The following is a 16,882-nucleotide window of genomic DNA, read 5'->3' on the forward strand; positions in this document are numbered from 1 at the left end:
GGCTTAGGTCATGATCTCACGGTTTGTGAGTTTGAGCCCCGCATCTGTCTCTGTACTGACAGCTCTGAGCCTGGAGCCTGTTTAGGATTCTGTCTCCCTCTTTCTGCCCCTCTCCCACTCGTGCTCTCTCTGTCTCAAAAGTAAATAAACGTTAAAAAAAAAAAAAAGTAATGAATACAGATCATTTGCCTGCAGTTGGTGAACCTCTCGGTTCTCATACAGTGTATGCTGGCACAATGGCGTCCTGTAAACTAGGTTGACATGTCCTGTGGTAAAAGTCGAGTCAAGATATTTTCTTACCAAAAAATAAAAGATAGTACTTTCTCAAGTTTAAGGTATTTTTTTCATAAATTTGTCCTAATTGTTAGTGATTGCTATTACTTGAAAAAGCAAAAAATTTTAACTGAAAAACTGGAAATACATACTTATACTCAGGCTTTTGCCTTTTTACCTTTGTTCCTCTTGATTGTAGTTTGTTCTAAAGGACATATGCTTCTGTCTGTGAATTTAAACTGCATATATATATATATGTGTATATATATATATAGTTATAGTTATATGGTTTTATTTCCTGCTAATAAAATGCTTCCTTGTTCATGATACAATTAAATATGTCTGTCTGATGGGGTAGTTTCCCTGTCCCCAGCTCTGCAGCTCATGGATGATGGTACCACTGGCTCACATGTCCTTGTTGAGTTTCTTAACTGAGATGTTGTAGATACCACAAAGATGATGTTCCTTTAATTGTGTTTTTAATGTAGAATACCTTGTCCTTTTAAAATATTTTGTTTCTGGTTCATATTTACATGATGTAAATGGAATGTGGAATGGACTGGAAAACATGAAATAGCTCTTTAAAGATGCCTGACTTCAAAATGAATGTTGCCATTTGTGGTTAGAAATGAAAAAAAAAACTTTCATGAGTCGTATTTGAATTCTTTTAGGTCATAGTTGTATCTTAGCTTAAAATTCTGTATATTATAAATTAGTACTATCTGCATTGTTTTATTGCTTCACCTTTAAATTGTCCATAGTGCTTAATAGAGATAGAACATACAACACACAAATACACACACACACACACACACACACACACACACACATATATAGAGAGAGAGAGAGTAAACCTATATTTTTTTTGGTTCTGATAATATATCAGTAAAAGTGATTTAAAAATATTTGCAGTTGATCTCTTACAAACTAATCTTATGTGGGTTTTACAGTCTTTTAGAAATTAAGTAGTAAAAAATATTTCATTGACCCATTTATTCACTGAAATTAGTAATATGTGACTTACTGAGGCTTAAACTGGGAAATAAAATATAACAGTTTCTATAGTTATATTTTAAAAAAGAAAAGAAACCTGGGAGTTTCTGTGGTTTGTGGTAGAAATACCTAGTATGTGGAAGACCTTCCATTAGATTTGCCAAATATTGGAAACCTGCTCTGTGCAAGATATCTCACTCAACCTTAAAGAAATTTTGAAAGATGACTAATTTGCCTTTGAGGCAAAGAGAGATCAAAAAGATTGTAAATTGTTAAAATAGAAGCTTGATTAGGACATGAGTCTCAAGATGATAAGGTTTTTGGGGGTGACAGTGGGGTTAATGGGGTCCAGGCCGATGGCCAAGAAAGAATTCTTAAAGATGCTGTTGGTGCAAAACAGTGATTTTATTAAAGTATGGGGACAGGATCATGGGCAGGAAGAGCTGCCCTGGGATGATGAGGAGACATTGGTTATATACTTAGAAGTTGAGGGAGGTAAAGTCAAGGGGAAGTTTCCAGTGAGATTTTCATATGCTAAAGAAGACTTCCAGGATATTGGAGGCCTAGCTATTATCAAGCTAAGGTTGTTTTCCCTGTGGCAAAGCATTAGCATTAGGACAGTGGGGAGTTCTGGAGAAACATTTTACTCTGCCTGCCTCAAGTATTTGTCAATGGACTGCAAGTTACAAGGAAATTTAGTTCTGCCATTTCCTTCTGTCTTTGTTTCCCACATCACTATGGAGGGATGATGTTGGGGCTCCAGGAAACAGAGTCTATAGGTTTCTGGAGATTAGGCTATTGATAAGATTGCCTTTTTCCTATAATTTACTAAGATATTCATGAATAGATGGAGACTCAGGTCTTGTAGGACTATGATCTCTATCAGTTAACCATTTGTTTTTCCCCTTTCCTTTGTTCTCAGGCAGCCAAGAGGAATATCACACATATCCCAACTGGTGTGGGGGGGGGGGGGCAGGGTTGTGGCTTGTCAGCGTGCCTCATGCTCCCTCATCACAAGAGATTGGAGTGGGCACACTCTTAAGTGTTAACTTGGTTGTGGCCACAGGAAAGTGTGTGAGGTGTCCCAATCCCTGGACTGTGCTCACAAACTCTCTACTCCAACCCACTCCAAGTCTCACCTTTTATATTTTGTAAATTCTGCACTCATGTAAAAAGGAGAGACAAACTTTGAAAAAAGTTTTTTGAATGGTAGGTTAAGTAAGAAGCTGATATAGGATATTGTCACTCTGTCGGAGTTCCCTTCCGGGTACAGCTCAGTGGCTTGGTACTGCCATCACTGAACGTGGCCATGCTTGAGTGTACAGTGAGTTTATTTCAAAGTTTTATGGATACTTGCTACAGAATCAGTTTACACAGTGTATGTTTTTCCTTTCTATGTAGTTTTTTTCCCTTATTGTAACTTTTTTTTAACGCTTATTTTTGAGAGAGAGAGAGAGAGAGAGAGTGAGCGAGCAGGGGAGGGGCAGAGAGAAAGGGAGACACAGAATCCAAAGCAGGTTTCAGGCTCTGAGCTGTCAGCACAGAGCCCAATGTGGGTCTCAAACCAAGAACCACGAGGTCATGACCTTAGCCGAAGTTAGACTCTTAACCAACTGAGCCACCCAGGTGCACCGCCCCCCTCTTTGTAACTTAAGAATTCAACGTTACAAACATTTTAAATCATCAGAATTTATTTCCAGCATAGGTAAACATGATATGAAGTGATGTCGTCTATCACACACACATGCAGGCATTCTTACTTATAAGAACATGGTATGAAATGCCAGTTTAGTCAGTTATCTCAAAAGTAGTGTCTGTCTCATAAGGTTATGGGGATTAAATGAATTAATGTATGTACTCAGAGCAGTGCCTGGCATATAAAGAGCATCAGGATGCAGAATAACGTGAATAGTGTAATACCAACAGGGTTTGGATGTATTGTACCTAGAAACTGGTGAGTAAAGGATATTTTTGAGAAAATAAACAAAACTGGAAATAGTTTCTTTGGGAAAGAGGAGAGAACCTGGGGGGGTAAAAGGGGGACATATATCTTGTCAACCTTTTAACTGTTTTTAACCATATATTAATTTAAAAAATAATGTCATGTTTTAAGTAATTTAAGAGAATCTACTTTAGGATGAGAATCTGTGCTCTTTTCAGATGGCCCTGCCGAGGCACCAGTGACCAATGGGAACACAACCACGGTGCCATCCCTGAATGATGATCTGGACATCTTTGGACCAATGATTTCTAATCCCTTACCTGCAACGGTCATACCCGCAGCTCAGGTATGTAGTAAGAACATGGTTTTACATCATCACTGCTTATTTCCTTTTTGAAAACCCTCAAAAGTTCAATTTTGAAAGAATTGTCTCTGAGCAGTCTCTGATTTGAAAGCTTACTGTTCTTTAGGCCAGGGGTTGACAAACTAAGCCTGCAGCTTGATTTTGCAAACAAAGTTTTATTGGAACACAGCCATTCCATTTATTTACATATTGCCTGTGGGTGCTTTTACATCACAAAAACATATTAAATAGTTGCAACACTCTTTGACCCAAAAGGCCTAAATATTCACTGTTTGAAGTGTGCTGACTCTGGCTTTAGGCAAACAGTGGTGTTTAGAGTGAGTAAATGGGAAAATTCAGACTATTTCAACCTTGCCAGAGATTAACACGGTAACTTCAGAGGTTTTAAAGTTAACCATAGGTGTATAAATATTGATTATATAAGCTAGTAGTTCTATTTTTATGCTCTATTGAGCCATCCTCAAGATAGTTTATTTCTGGTTGCAGAAAAATCAAGAGTAAGAAATTGTAGCAAATTAAGTACTCCTTTCTTATGAAGATAGTTGTTTTAAGTTAGCTTTAAAATTGTTTTATTATTGAAGTATAGTGGACATACAATGTTTCTACTTTTAAATTTTTAAAAAAATTATTTAGGGCAATATTAATGATCAGGATTTCTTTTCACATTGATGATAAAGAAATTTTGAATTCTGTTCCTGACGTTACATTTTGACTTTATTCCTTTTTTTAAAATTGTAAATTGTTTAATACTTTAAATATTTTTTCAGCTTTATTGAGGTATAATTGACAAATAAGATGGTAAATATTTAAAGTGTATATTTCACTTCCACCATCAACACACCCATCACCTCACCCATCACCTCACATATTTACTTTTTTTGGTGAGAACTTTAGTTTTTTCTTTACAAGTTTCAGTTACACAATACAGTATAATCAACTGTAGTCACATTAGATGTCCTCAGACCTTACTCGTTTTATAACTGAAAGTTTGTATCAACCTCTATTTTTTGTCCACTCCCAAGCTCTGGTAACCACCATCTATGAATTCAACTTTTCTTTTTAATTCCACATACAAGTGATCCCATCAAGTATTTATCTTTTTTGAAGGTGAATATATTAACTTTTAGGCATATAGGTTACTCTTAAGCATACAACTTTAAAATTCTATTTTAAATTTATACTTTATAAATGAACAACAGTGTGTTTTGGTACAGCATAATTTTTGAGGTAAAATATTTCTTTTTCTCTAGAAAAACTGAGCCAAATGAAAATTGTTTGGGTGGAAAGTTTTAATAAGAACTTATGTCTTATTAAGAAGACTAATTGCTTATACTTTTATTATGCATTTTTTTGTTATGATAGTCGTAATTACCACTAGAATTGAGCAAATAAATGTCATAGAAATTAGCTTATCAAAATTGCAGCATTAATGTTTATTTTCAGAAAAGATAGCTTTATTTTTTGGCTCTGTTCCTTCTCCCCTACCCCAAAACATAAAATGAGGGACTGTTACTACTATTGTTTCAATTAACATTAATTACCTTGTGAATTTGTGCAGGCATGGGTATGCATGTGATAATAAAAATTGTCTAATGCTAATGTTTTGGCTTCAGAAAGAAGCATTAGGTTATTTGACAATCTGAGCACGAAAAGCAGTTTCTTTTGGTCTAGCATTCTAGTGAGGCTGTTTTATCTGCTAAACTTCTTTGGATTCCATTGGAGTATGTGAGTTGCTTTGCAACCACACAGAAAATTAGACCCCACATCTGAGGCTTCAGTGTACTTCATGTGTTCTTTTCGGTATCAAAGCAAGTGGAACAATGCAGACTTCATTTAACTCTTAAGTAGCACCATGACCACAATACGGGGTGTGGCTTCTACCTTTATGAGGGATTGGCTGGTCTGGCCTTCATGCTTTGTGCATTCTGCATCAGCAACTAAGAGTAACAGAGTTGATTTTTTAAATCCCATCTGATTCTTTTTTTAGAACATTGATTTTGGACCAAAGCTGTGCCAGTTGTATTGAGCCCTATAAAATATTGGGTGAGCAGAGTTCTCTTTCATCTGAACTACATGCAAAGATTAAAACCCAGACATGTTTTCAAAATGTCTTTGAAAATGGGGAGAGGGGAAAGGCAGGTTAAATTACACATTTTATACATATACGCTAGCTATGTAACTTACTAATTTTGGTGAGTTTCCATTATGTAAAATTGGACAGAAATAGGAATTACTCTGAACCCTATACTCTTTCAGTCCTGATTTTACTCATAGTAAAAATTATATTAAAAGATTTCCCACTCATGTGAAGACGAGAGAGATTTACCTGTTTGGCTGTGTAGTCTTCTGAAGGAGGTTGGAAATACTCACCTGACCAGAATGCACATGTATATTGGGGGTTCCCAGGGAATCATTCCAGAGTCCTCAAAGGTGACTTACAGAAGCCATCCCTTTCCTTCTATCTCTAACACACATAAACCAACAGTATCTAGACCTGTACAGGTGCTGCCTTGACCTTGGATCAGCCTTAGGATCCCAACAGCCAGAGAGAACCTTTGGTTTAGGGATTCTGCAGCCTCTCAAAGTGTAAATTGACAGACAAAGGTTGTTCTCCTTTAATCCTGGAGTTACACTGCTGTCAAATGGAGCACCAAAAAATAAAAAATGGACATAGGAGTGATTACTAGTCATGCTATGTGGTTTGGCTGTTTTTAGACTATGACCACGTTGAGGTAGATGTTCCATTTTATGTACCTTCATCAGAAGAAATACACGTTTAGAGCATGTGGATATTAGGCTGCTCTAGTATGAGACTGTGGTTTCATTTTCTGTGGTTTTAGTTGCTTACAGTTTGGAAGCAGATGATCTTTCTTCTGATATATCACCAGGTGATCAGTAGTAGCTTAACACTTGTCACGGTGCCTCACTTGTCATTTACCTCACTTCATCTCATCACGTAGGCATTTATCATCTCACATCATAAGAAGAGTACAGCATATTTTGAGAGACCACATTCACATAACTTTTATTATAGTATATTAATTGTTCTACTTTATGCTCTCTGTGCCTAATTTATAAATTAAACTTTGTCATAGGTGTGGATGTATAGGAAAAAAAAAAACCAGTATATATACGTTTCGGTACTATCCATGGTTTCAGGCATCCCCAAGGGTACTTGGAATGTATCTTGGAAAGTGTATGGGGGTGTGGTGAGGGGGACTACTAGAATAGGTTTCCCAGCCATTTTGGATTTTCTTGTAGTTTCATCTCTTCCACAGGGAATAGACCTCAGGATTTTGAGCAGGTTCTTAGACTGAACAGAAACTAAACATTATGAAAAGATTACTTAGTGAGATGGTTGCTTCATTACCTAACAAGTTAAACATTGTGTGCTTAATTCTGCCATTGTGCAGAGCACTTCTAGTGGTCATCAAGCAACTCTGTAAGGTTAGAAGTCCTATCTCCAAGTTTACAGAAGAGAGTGGAGACTAAGTGACAGTCTCAGGGCACAGTGTAGCAAGCAGTGGGACCAGAGTTCTAGTCCTGGCAGGCTGGCTCCAGTGCACTTGTTCTTAGTCTCTGAGAGTTTCTGCTGCATCACTGGTAGTTAGGTAATATTTTATTCCAGTGCATTCCCATATTTGGTATTCCACTGTGTCCGAGTCCTTACACATTTCAGACTTTCTGCAAAATGCAGTGACTTCTATCTCAAAATGCTTGCTTAATTTGTCATAGTAGATTCAACTATTGTTCTCCTTAAATTTGTGAATACAATGCTTGGATGGTAATTTATTGCTACTTTTTTTAGCCAAGTTGTTAAATGTTTGATTTTTTAAAAAACTAAGGTAAATTTGTTTACAGGATCTTTAACTTCTACCTACTACTCACCTTATTCTGTAGTTTGAGAAGACCCTTACCCAGTTTCTACCATTCTTCTTAGAATTCTTTGAAACTCTTCATATCTAAAACAATTTCATGTAAACAAATGTGAATGTGATTGAATAAATGGCTGCAGAGATCATTAAAGTGAAGTTATTAGCTGTGATTGTATAATCTGTGTGCACATATAGGTTAAGTGAACATTTTTCTTTTGTATTAAGTATCTGAATGTTTATTTCTATTTTCCAAAAGTGGAATGAAGATATGGTTGAGAGTATAGGTGAAGTTTTGCTGTACTTCATTTCTGGATAGACTAGAAACATTCTACTATGAGGTTAAAACTGATCTAGATTAGGTTTACAGAAATATGATGCAGCTTTTGAAAAACAAAGGCTTTTTTTTTCAAAGACAAAATCAGCCTTTGCAAGACCCTCTTGCAGTCTGCTGTAGTTCTTTATTCTAAGGGATACCAGTTCCTTGAAATAGTTGAAGTGGATCCCCAGCATCTCCCATGAATGGTGGTCCTCACACAGCAGCCACATACTATTGTTGAACCCACTGTGGTCAGGATATGATGGGCAAAAACGCAGTGTCAGTTTAGCAGGTAAACACAATTTATTATGAAAGAGCTTTGATCTAGTTCTCTCACATTAACAGATTTAAAATAGGAAACATTGTATCTTTATCCTAGATGTTGGTTTTGTGTGGGCTTGTGAATGATCCTGATGTCATCATATTACCTTCTACAGTTGTGTAATTTCTAATTCATTTAGATTTTAAGGAAGGGATGAACTATGTGTTAGTATGCAGAATTTGACAGCTTGTTTTGGTATTTGTCTCAGGGGACGCCCTCTATACCTGCAGCTGCCACTCTGTCTACAGTAATATCTGGAGATCTAGATCTCTTCACTGAGCAAGCTACAAAGTCAGAAGAGGTAGCAAAGAAACAACTCTCCAAAGATTCCATCTTATCTCTGTATGGCACAGGAACCATTCAGCAGCAGAGTACTCCTGGTAATTCATTTTCAAATCTGCTTTCAGTGAATTGCAGTAACATTACTAGAATACCCTTTGTATGATATTATTTCTTCCTATTTTTCCATGTACCAGGTGCTTCTTTGCAATTTGTGCAACTACAAAACTGGTATGAAGCATTAGAATTAAAAAGCATATACAGGATTCACAAAACTTTATTTAGAAGTAACACGCTGTTCACATATCACTTAATATTGTTTCACAAGCTTACAGGACATGGGTTATTTTTGAAGAATTATTTTGATTTGCATGAAGTTTACAACTTTGTGTACAGTATGGTATTTTCTCTGTAAGTAAACAATAAGCAATCTGAATTATCACATGAATTCCAAAACTGAGTTTTTAATAATTATAATGAAAGACTAGCACAGTAAGATCTATTGTTTACATAGTTTGAATCTGTCAAATGCACTCCTTCTAAAATAACGAGCTGGAATTCTAGGACACTTGCTTCCATTAAAGCCAGACACCATCAGCTCTCAGTTGTGTATCTGATAGTGGGAGACAAGCCGTGCAAGTCAGCACAAACAGCACATAATCTCATGCTGTGGAGTTTATATGGCTATTGCATAAGATATATCTAGCCTAAATTGCTCAGGTTTGTAACTGATTTGTGTGCATTTTGGAAGTAACCAGCTCTGAGGTTGTGAGTCGGTCTGAGCAGGAGCAGATTGGAATTAAAATTTTTGCTGTGGGTTCTTCAGAAAGATGGTGATCCTTTTTCTGTGATTATAGAGGTGAGTGCAACTGTATACAGTAGCCCTGCTTTCTTCATTCATTTTCTTTTCATGGTTCTTAAAATGCAGGTGTGTTTATGGGACCCACAAATATACCATTTACCTCACAAGCACCGACTGCATTTCAAAGTTTTCCACCAATGGGCGTGCCTGTGCCTGCACCTGCAGCTCCTGGCCTTCTAGGAAATGTGATGGGACAGAGTACAAGCATGATGGTGGGCATGCCCATGCCCAATGGGTTTATGGGAAACGCACAAACTGGTGTGATGCCACTTCCCCCAAATGTGGTTGGCCCCCACGGAGGAATGGTGGGACAGATGGGCACGCCCCAGAGTAAGTTTGGCCTGCCGCAAGCTCAGCAGCCCCAGTGGAACCTCTCACAGGTAGGGGGTCATTTACTCTCCAGCGTCTCCAAAATCAAAGAAATGGGATTCATTTTCTGAATGGTTTATTTAAAAATAACAACATGGCAGAAAGATCTGAGTAAGGATAAATGTATCAGATGGGACTTGTCTATAGGTATTATGAAGTTACATCAAACAGACAAGTGAGCTGTCACTGACCCTATATTTAGAGTATTCTGTAAAGCAATGTTAAGCATTTTTTCATTTCAGAGTATAATACTGGTGAACATCCTGTTTGTAACAGCTGGAAATTATCTTGGGCATCTTGAGAGACTTCCTCTCTGCTACCTGTGAAATTAGCACCAAGCTTCAACCCAGCTCCCTGGTGGGGCATTTTTATAGTCCACTTAGACCTGCCTATCTTCACTACTAAGTTGGGGACAGGGAGTGGTTTCCAGTCTCAAAGCACTATTTTGTAAGGGATCTAGGCTGTTCTTCATGTCATATGCCTACTGCCCCTGGCTTTATAAAAGTTTGTTTAAAAACCTTTGTACAGTTGAGTTTCCTTTTTACTTATGGACAAGTCCACATCTGTCTCAGACATCCCCTTACGTTATAAAATCCCGTTTTACTTGTAAAACTTTTTTCAAATCAGTCTATTTTAGCGCTCCATTCTGACTTTTCTGCATAGACAAAGACCCTTAGATTTAGCTTCATGCTCCAGCCTCTCTTTCCCTTACAGTTCCTATTTGGTGTTCCTCTAGCACTGGGGGGAATCTTGGTTTCTGTTCAGCTGTTTTACCTTGAGAGCATTCAGAGAATAGTCTATACTGATAGTTAACATTACTAAAATCACTGTATATCCTGTGAATGCTTTTACTATCACATTTTAAAGATTGTTTTAAGTACTCTCCACACCCAGCATGGGGTTTGAACTTAAACCCCGAGATCAAGAGTCACATGCTGTACCAACTGTGCCAGCCAGGAGCCCCTACTGTCATTGTTTAAAGGAAGTGTCCACCCTCTGGGAACCTCAAGTACCAAATGTCAGTAACAGCTTTTGTGTAGCCAAAATACTGAAGTACACTCAGCTCAAAGTTAAGGTGCTAGATGAACCAGTAAGGAGTTAACGTTGGCTTTTACTTTCAGGCATGCTGAGGGGTGCTGCTGTTTTCCAGCACCCCTCAGTGGAATCTGTTCGCCAACGAGGTGGTTTACAACCTTTAGTTGGTATGAAGACATGTACACTATGCCTCATCAGCAATGTGGTGAACGTTAGTGTCTTTGCAAGACCACTGAAGAACCTTATTAAGAATACATTCCAACCCTGAGCACAGATTTTTGAATCCACTCTGTACTTTGTGATAAATCTTGCCTTTCCTTTCCTTATCATCAGTCTTAGAAGAAGAGAAGTACCATAGTGAAAGGGTTAGGATGCTTATATACATATATGATTCCAGTCTGGAAGAAAAACACAGGTCATCTTATACCTTATATAATGAAAATTAATTTTAGATGTTTAGTGGTTAAGCAAAAGAAAATGTATGCTTTACAGCCTTTTTTTAATACTTAGGAAGTATTTAGAACCATTTAAGATTTTAATGAAGACAGAATAATACCTGTCATACACAGTATATAGTTTTGGAGTATTTGACTTTCTAAAATTTACTCAGTCCTTATAGTTAAAGCACAACATCCTGATATAGTTGAAAGTTAGACTAGTGGACTCAAATACAAATTCAAAGATTGCTTTGGTGTTTTTTCAGGTGTGGTTAATCTTTGGGGGACAAGAAATGGAGTCTTGAAAATGAATAAATAGGATTGAGATCACTTTATGGACAATGCTAAAAAAAAAAAAAGTGGAAGGAAAGAACAAGAAGGAAACAAAATAGCTATTTGCTTTCTCTAGGGAAATAATTGTTTGGCAGTCTACTTATACCCCTGTGCTTTGACTAATTTTCATATTGATGAAAAATACTTCTATAATTGCTATTAAACTTCATTATCTCTTTGACTAAATTAACCTCAAAGGCAGCTTCTGATAAATGTCTGTGGCTCAAGAAACAAGAATTAAAAGTGAAGTAAACATCCTAAAATAAGCCTTTTATGTTTCACAGATGAATCAGCAAATGGCCGGCATGAGTATCAGCAGTACAAACCCCGCAGTGGGTTTTGGCCAGCCCCCCAGCACAACAGCGGGCTGGTCTGGAAGCTCATCGGGTCAGACTCTCAGCACACAGCTGTGGAAATGAAAACTGCACTGCAAGTTTCATCCAGAACTACCACCTGACATTCCTTGCTAAAACGCATCTAGTTCCCCTGTTTATTCATGTACATATTTTTTTTTTCTTTTTCCCCATTTGTTCATATTAGGAATTATCTGACTGACCGTGTTGGTCTGTACAGATTAAATTTGATGTGAAAAGCAGGTTGAGAAACGATTTTATGTCAAGGGCAGCTTTGCTCATTTCCCATGATTTCGTAAACCACATTATTTGAGAAGCTGCTCAGTCAACTTGCATAATCAGTTTTACTCTCGATAAAAGTATAGCTCTAATGTTTGCATATAAGGGAAGTAGTTATCATGTTAGTAATACCTCTAACAGTATAAACCCCACCCCCAAATTAGCCAGTAATCCTGTAGGAAGGTACTGTATGATCAAATGTTTAATCATATAAATAGAATGTAAATGTGTCACTGAGCACTGTTTTCTAGTGTATCGAAGTTCTTTTATTTCATCATTCACTTCACTGTGCTGTTGTTATGATGTGCTTAACAGGGAACGTGGTTAGTGAAAGGAAGATAAACCTGGATGTTACTACAAAACTTAGTTTAACGAATGTTTAAAGAACTCAAATTTTATCTGCCTCTCTTGTAATTTGGATCTCTTCTTATGTACATAGTGCTAATAACATGAAGACCTTTCTCTGCACTATATGCAAACAGGGTAACTAAACAAAGCCACTTTCAATCCTTGAAGGTATATCCAGGTTTATGACAGTAATTGTGTTTACATTTTATGGTGCCTAGTATTGACAAAATGTTATATCCCTATATTAAACAGATAAATCCATAGACCTTTTTATTTTTGTGGGTTTTATTTCCTACAATGTATACTGCCACCAACCATATGAAAATTACTTAATATTGCAAAGTGAGGAATTGGGAACATTTAGTCAACAAAATACCTGTCCTTTGTTTCTAAAACCAGTTCCACCAGTTATAAGGCCAAATGGGAAAAAAAAAAAAAAAAGTACACAAGATACTCACAGTGTATCCCGCAGTGTCACTAGCTGTACTGTACAAAGAACTTCCAGTTTCGTTGTAGGGAAAACATGCAGAACAAATGAAGACAAAAAACACACACTTTATACCATCCAGTCAGCCGTGTTAACTGGCAAGCTCTGCTTAAACAGATGTCCATCAGATGACAGTCAAGGCTGCTGTACTGAAGTAAAGTGAACAATACCTGAATGTTTGGCAGCCTGACCTCCAAACGTCCTCTCCCACGTCCACCTGCCAGGCAAACTGCACCAGTTGCTGCTTCAGTTTCTTCAATTTATACCTCAATTTTCACCGTGTCCAGGTGGTACTTTGGCTCGTTGGCTAGATTAACCTTCTCTGTCCGAGTGTGCCACACGAGAACCTAGAGGGGAGGGAAATCTTTTGGGTAGCCATGCTTCTTAACGCTGACACTCAACAAGGTCAAGCAGCACAAGTGAAATGAATACCTTGGTGCAGTTATTTGCTTTTGGTTCCAGCTCTTCAACTGTTGTTATCTGTTTTAGAAAATCAGATTCTTGCATCCCTGGCTGGGATCCACGACGCTTAAATACGGCTTTTGGATTGGACAAGATGACTTGAAGACTGACAGCAAATCCTTTGTGAAAAGTGAGAAAAAAAAAAAAGACTTTAAAATAAAATAATTGGCGTACTTCTCTTTTTTCTGTAAAATTTTGGACACATCAGAAATTCTTCTACATGCCAAGTATGTGCCAGGTCTTGGCTCTCAGAGTTGAATAGTAGGAGCATTACGTGTAGAAAGCAACCAGGGCACTGCGGTATGTTCAGTGCCACGACAGAGGTGCACGCACAGGGGCGGGGGACAAGAGCCACTGTAAAATACAAAGTCTAGGCTGTTGACAAGAAGCTGCTCGTTCATAGAGGTCATCACAGCCCGGCCTTCAACACTCTGGGAATTGAGAACTAAACGGAAACATAGCTGCAGAGCATACAGACTTACCCTAACTGTCCTCGGGGTGTAAGCCTGCCTGGGTATCCTGCTTGTTCTTTAACACCTTTATGTGTGCTCTCCTCAGAACCAGCACTGCTGCGATTTACTTTTGAGTTTAGAAGACTGAGGAGTGCAAGTCAATTAGCTAGAATATGAAAAATCTGTAATCATTTGGTTTAAATTTCTAATTTGGTTCAATCCGACAAGGTTGGGGTGGGTGGGTGGGAGGTTTGGAAGTCAGTACAGGAGGTGTCCAGCCATTTGATAAATTTGGTTTTGGGGTTTAATTTTTTGAGGGAAACATTACTCTCAATTGCCTTCAATGGTTTGGTCATGAAAAATCATTACTATTGAATCTGGCTTAGGAAACCCTATGTTAAAGGCTTAGTTGTTAAACACACTGCAAGCTTTCTCAGCAAGCAACTGCTGTTAACCTTTGTGGTTGTTTTGAAAGTCTGAGGTCCTGGACCTCTGCTCTTTATGACTAAGCTAACACTGTTAAGTTAGATACCCTCCCAGAGTCAAAGCTGCGAGGCCCGATCTCCAGGAACGTTCCTTACCAACTTTTCGCCCTTTTCTACATTTCTACATGAATTGATTTATGCTTCTTTTTGCAAAAGCATAGTTAGCAAAGTAAGTTCCAAGTGATACTAGGCAGTAAGTAATTGGGGAGTTGTAAGAAAACCACAACCAGTATTCTCATCACTCCACATGCCAGACTGGGCCACTTCCATGTTCTAGACCCTGCCCTCTTCACAGGAAAGTCTCCCACTAAGCTAGCTCCCCACAAATACAACTTGGCTCAGCACCTGCTGAGTGAGGCAGAACAAGTGAAACAATCATGAAGCATTAGCCTGAGGACTGGCCCAGTATTTCCCACCAGTCCTGGAGGGTGGCGGCACATTCTAGCAGAAAGAACACTGAATTTAAAGTTAACAAGCCTTTTGATTTTGTCTAGATCCTTGTACTTGGGACACTGGCCAAGTCACTGAAACTTTCTTGATCCTAAAGCTTTCCCATTTCCTCATCTGCCAAGAGGGGTGTGACACCTTGTCAGCTCAGTGTGTCATGTAAAATTAGCAAATGGAAAGACCCCACTAACTACACAGCACTGTTCATGAGGTACTATGGTATATACATAAAAATACCATTAGAAATATGAAGGGCAGGTGGCACTGGCTGCCATCTATGGCCGGAGAACAGGGTTTACAGGGAAAGGGCCTGTGAAAGTGGTGGCAGAACCAGGCCACCAGCATTTCACACCACTTGGCTAAGGAGCCTGAAGCCTTCCCCAGACAGCCAAAACAGCCACAGACCTCTTCAGCAAAAAGCCAGAGGTTCAGATTCACACATAAAAAGTAACTTTTCTAACTGGTGATTTTTGTGCTCTAGGAGGCCTTGCCTTTTTTTTTTTTTTTTTTTCCATGTACTTAAAAATAAGTTTCAGGGGCGCCTGGATGGCGCAGTCGGTTAAGCGTCCGACTTCGGCCAGGTCACGATCTCGCGGTCCGTGAGTTCGAGCCCCGCGTCGGGCTCTGGGCTGATGGCTCGGAGCCTGGAGCCTGTTTCCGATTCTGTGTCTCCCTCTCTCTCTGCCCCTCCCCCGTTCATGCTCTGTCTCTCTCTGTCCCAAAAATAAATTAAAAAAAAAAAATAATAAGTTTCATACTTTTTCTACAGTTGAGGGTCTGCCCTTCTCCATCACTGAAGCTCCTGGTATATTTTTCACATGGCTTCAAGGTACTAATTGTATTTCCCCTTTCTTATAATTAAAAAAAAAAAAAAAAAAAAAGAATCCGGGGCACCTGGATGGCTCAGTTGGTTGAGCATCCGACTTCAACTCAGGTCATGGTCTTGCAGTTCGTGAGTTCGAGCCCCGCGTCAGGCTCTGTGCTGACAGCTCAGAGCCTGGAGCCTGCTTCGGATTCTGTATCTCTCTCTCTCTCCCCCTCCCCTGCTCATGCTCTGCCTCTCTCCGTCTCTCAAAAATAAATAAATGTTAAAAAATTAAAAAAAAAATAAGATCCAAACCATACAGAAGTCGTTCTGAAAATGTGAAGCCAGTTTGATTTCCTTCATTTTCCCAGAAGTCATTTTTTTCTTTTAAAAAAACATTTTTTTTTTAATGTTTATTTATTTTTGAGAGAGACAGAGACAGAATGCGAGTGGGTTACGGGCAGAGAGAGAGGGAGACGCAGAATCAGAGGCAGGCTTCAAGCTCTGAGCTGTCAGCACAGAGCCCCACATGGGGCTCGGACTCACGAGCCGTGAGATCATGACCTGAGCCAAAGTCGGATGCTCAACCGACTGAGCCATCCAGGCGCCCCTTCCCTGAAGTCTTTAACACATTCATCATGGTGACCACTCAGAGATTCAGATTAAGTGTAGTTTCTTGCTTTCCTTGGCTCGGGAATACCTTCTAGCTCTTAGAGTTACACAGCACAATCTACCAACTTAAGCAAATCTGCCAGCCAGCTGTGAAGCTAGACACTGTTTTGCTGTGGGGCCCTTTCCTGGCCTCACTGGAGAACAGGGTGCACCTGGCAGGCCAGCACCCTGGAGAGAGATTTTCCTGGGTGGCTCACCGCAGCAGCAAAGTGATTTTCTATGATCTAATACAAAAGGGGGAGGGAGGCAATTCAGAGGCTTTTCAATCTCCTACTTTGCCCGTATGCCCCTGCTGGGTGAGCTCTTTAAAGGAGGCCGGTCACAGCCAGCCCCAGGGACTACACACTACCCAGGCCCACACCCTGGGTTGCTTTTCAGGGAATCATGATGTGCTATGAAGCTGGGGAGTTAGAGAGTTCTCCCTATGAGAGCAGGACAAGGAGTTTTTAAGCTCTTCAAACCACTGCTTCCAACCCAAGATGGAGATCTTGGGTTTTCTTAGTTTCCAAGTATTTATGCCTCAAGTATTTTATGTGCCCTTCCTTTTTTCTAGTGAAATTAATTTAGCTTTAAAGATGTTTGCAGTAGTTTTTGAGATACTGGGAGCCCTACAAAAAACATGGGACTAGGATTCTCTGTCCTGGTCAGCTGTATAAAAAATAAAATGCAAATGAAAACTGGTGATTCAATGT

At 38.9% G+C, this 16,882-nt stretch overlaps 2 protein-coding genes across 6 annotated transcripts in view; one reads left to right on the top strand and one right to left on the bottom strand.

The window, feature by feature from the left end:
- SMAP1 (small ArfGAP 1) overlaps positions 1–12,643 on the top strand; it is a 199,977-nt gene extending 187,334 nt beyond the window's left edge. For 4 of the 5 annotated variants that reach the window (XM_049653888.1, XM_049653889.1, XM_049653890.1 and 1 more), the window contains 4 exons: positions 3,427–3,554; positions 8,294–8,465; positions 9,293–9,606; positions 11,685–12,643. In XM_049653888.1, the coding sequence (XP_049509845.1) occupies positions 3,427–3,554; positions 8,294–8,465; positions 9,293–9,606; positions 11,685–11,819 (749 nt within the window). In that variant the 3' untranslated portion in view covers positions 11,820–12,643. The remainder of the gene's footprint in view (positions 1–3,426; positions 3,555–8,293; positions 8,466–9,292; positions 9,607–11,684) is intronic. The other variant, XM_049653893.1, reaches the window with a different exon arrangement.
- A 91-nt stretch (positions 12,644–12,734) lies between these two features.
- Positions 12,735–16,882, bottom strand: part of B3GAT2 (beta-1,3-glucuronyltransferase 2) — a 90,871-nt gene continuing 86,723 nt past the window's right edge. The window contains exons 3-4 of the mRNA XM_049653894.1: positions 13,300–13,448; positions 12,735–13,214 (exon numbers count right to left, since the gene is read on the bottom strand). Coding sequence (XP_049509851.1) covers positions 13,128–13,214; positions 13,300–13,448 — 236 coding nt within the window. The 3' untranslated portion in view covers positions 12,735–13,127. The remainder of the gene's footprint in view (positions 13,215–13,299; positions 13,449–16,882) is intronic.

Source organism: Panthera uncia, assembly GCF_023721935.1.
Source record: "Panthera uncia isolate 11264 chromosome B2 unlocalized genomic scaffold, Puncia_PCG_1.0 HiC_scaffold_24, whole genome shotgun sequence".
Classification (NCBI taxonomy): Eukaryota; Metazoa; Chordata; class Mammalia; order Carnivora; family Felidae; genus Panthera; species Panthera uncia.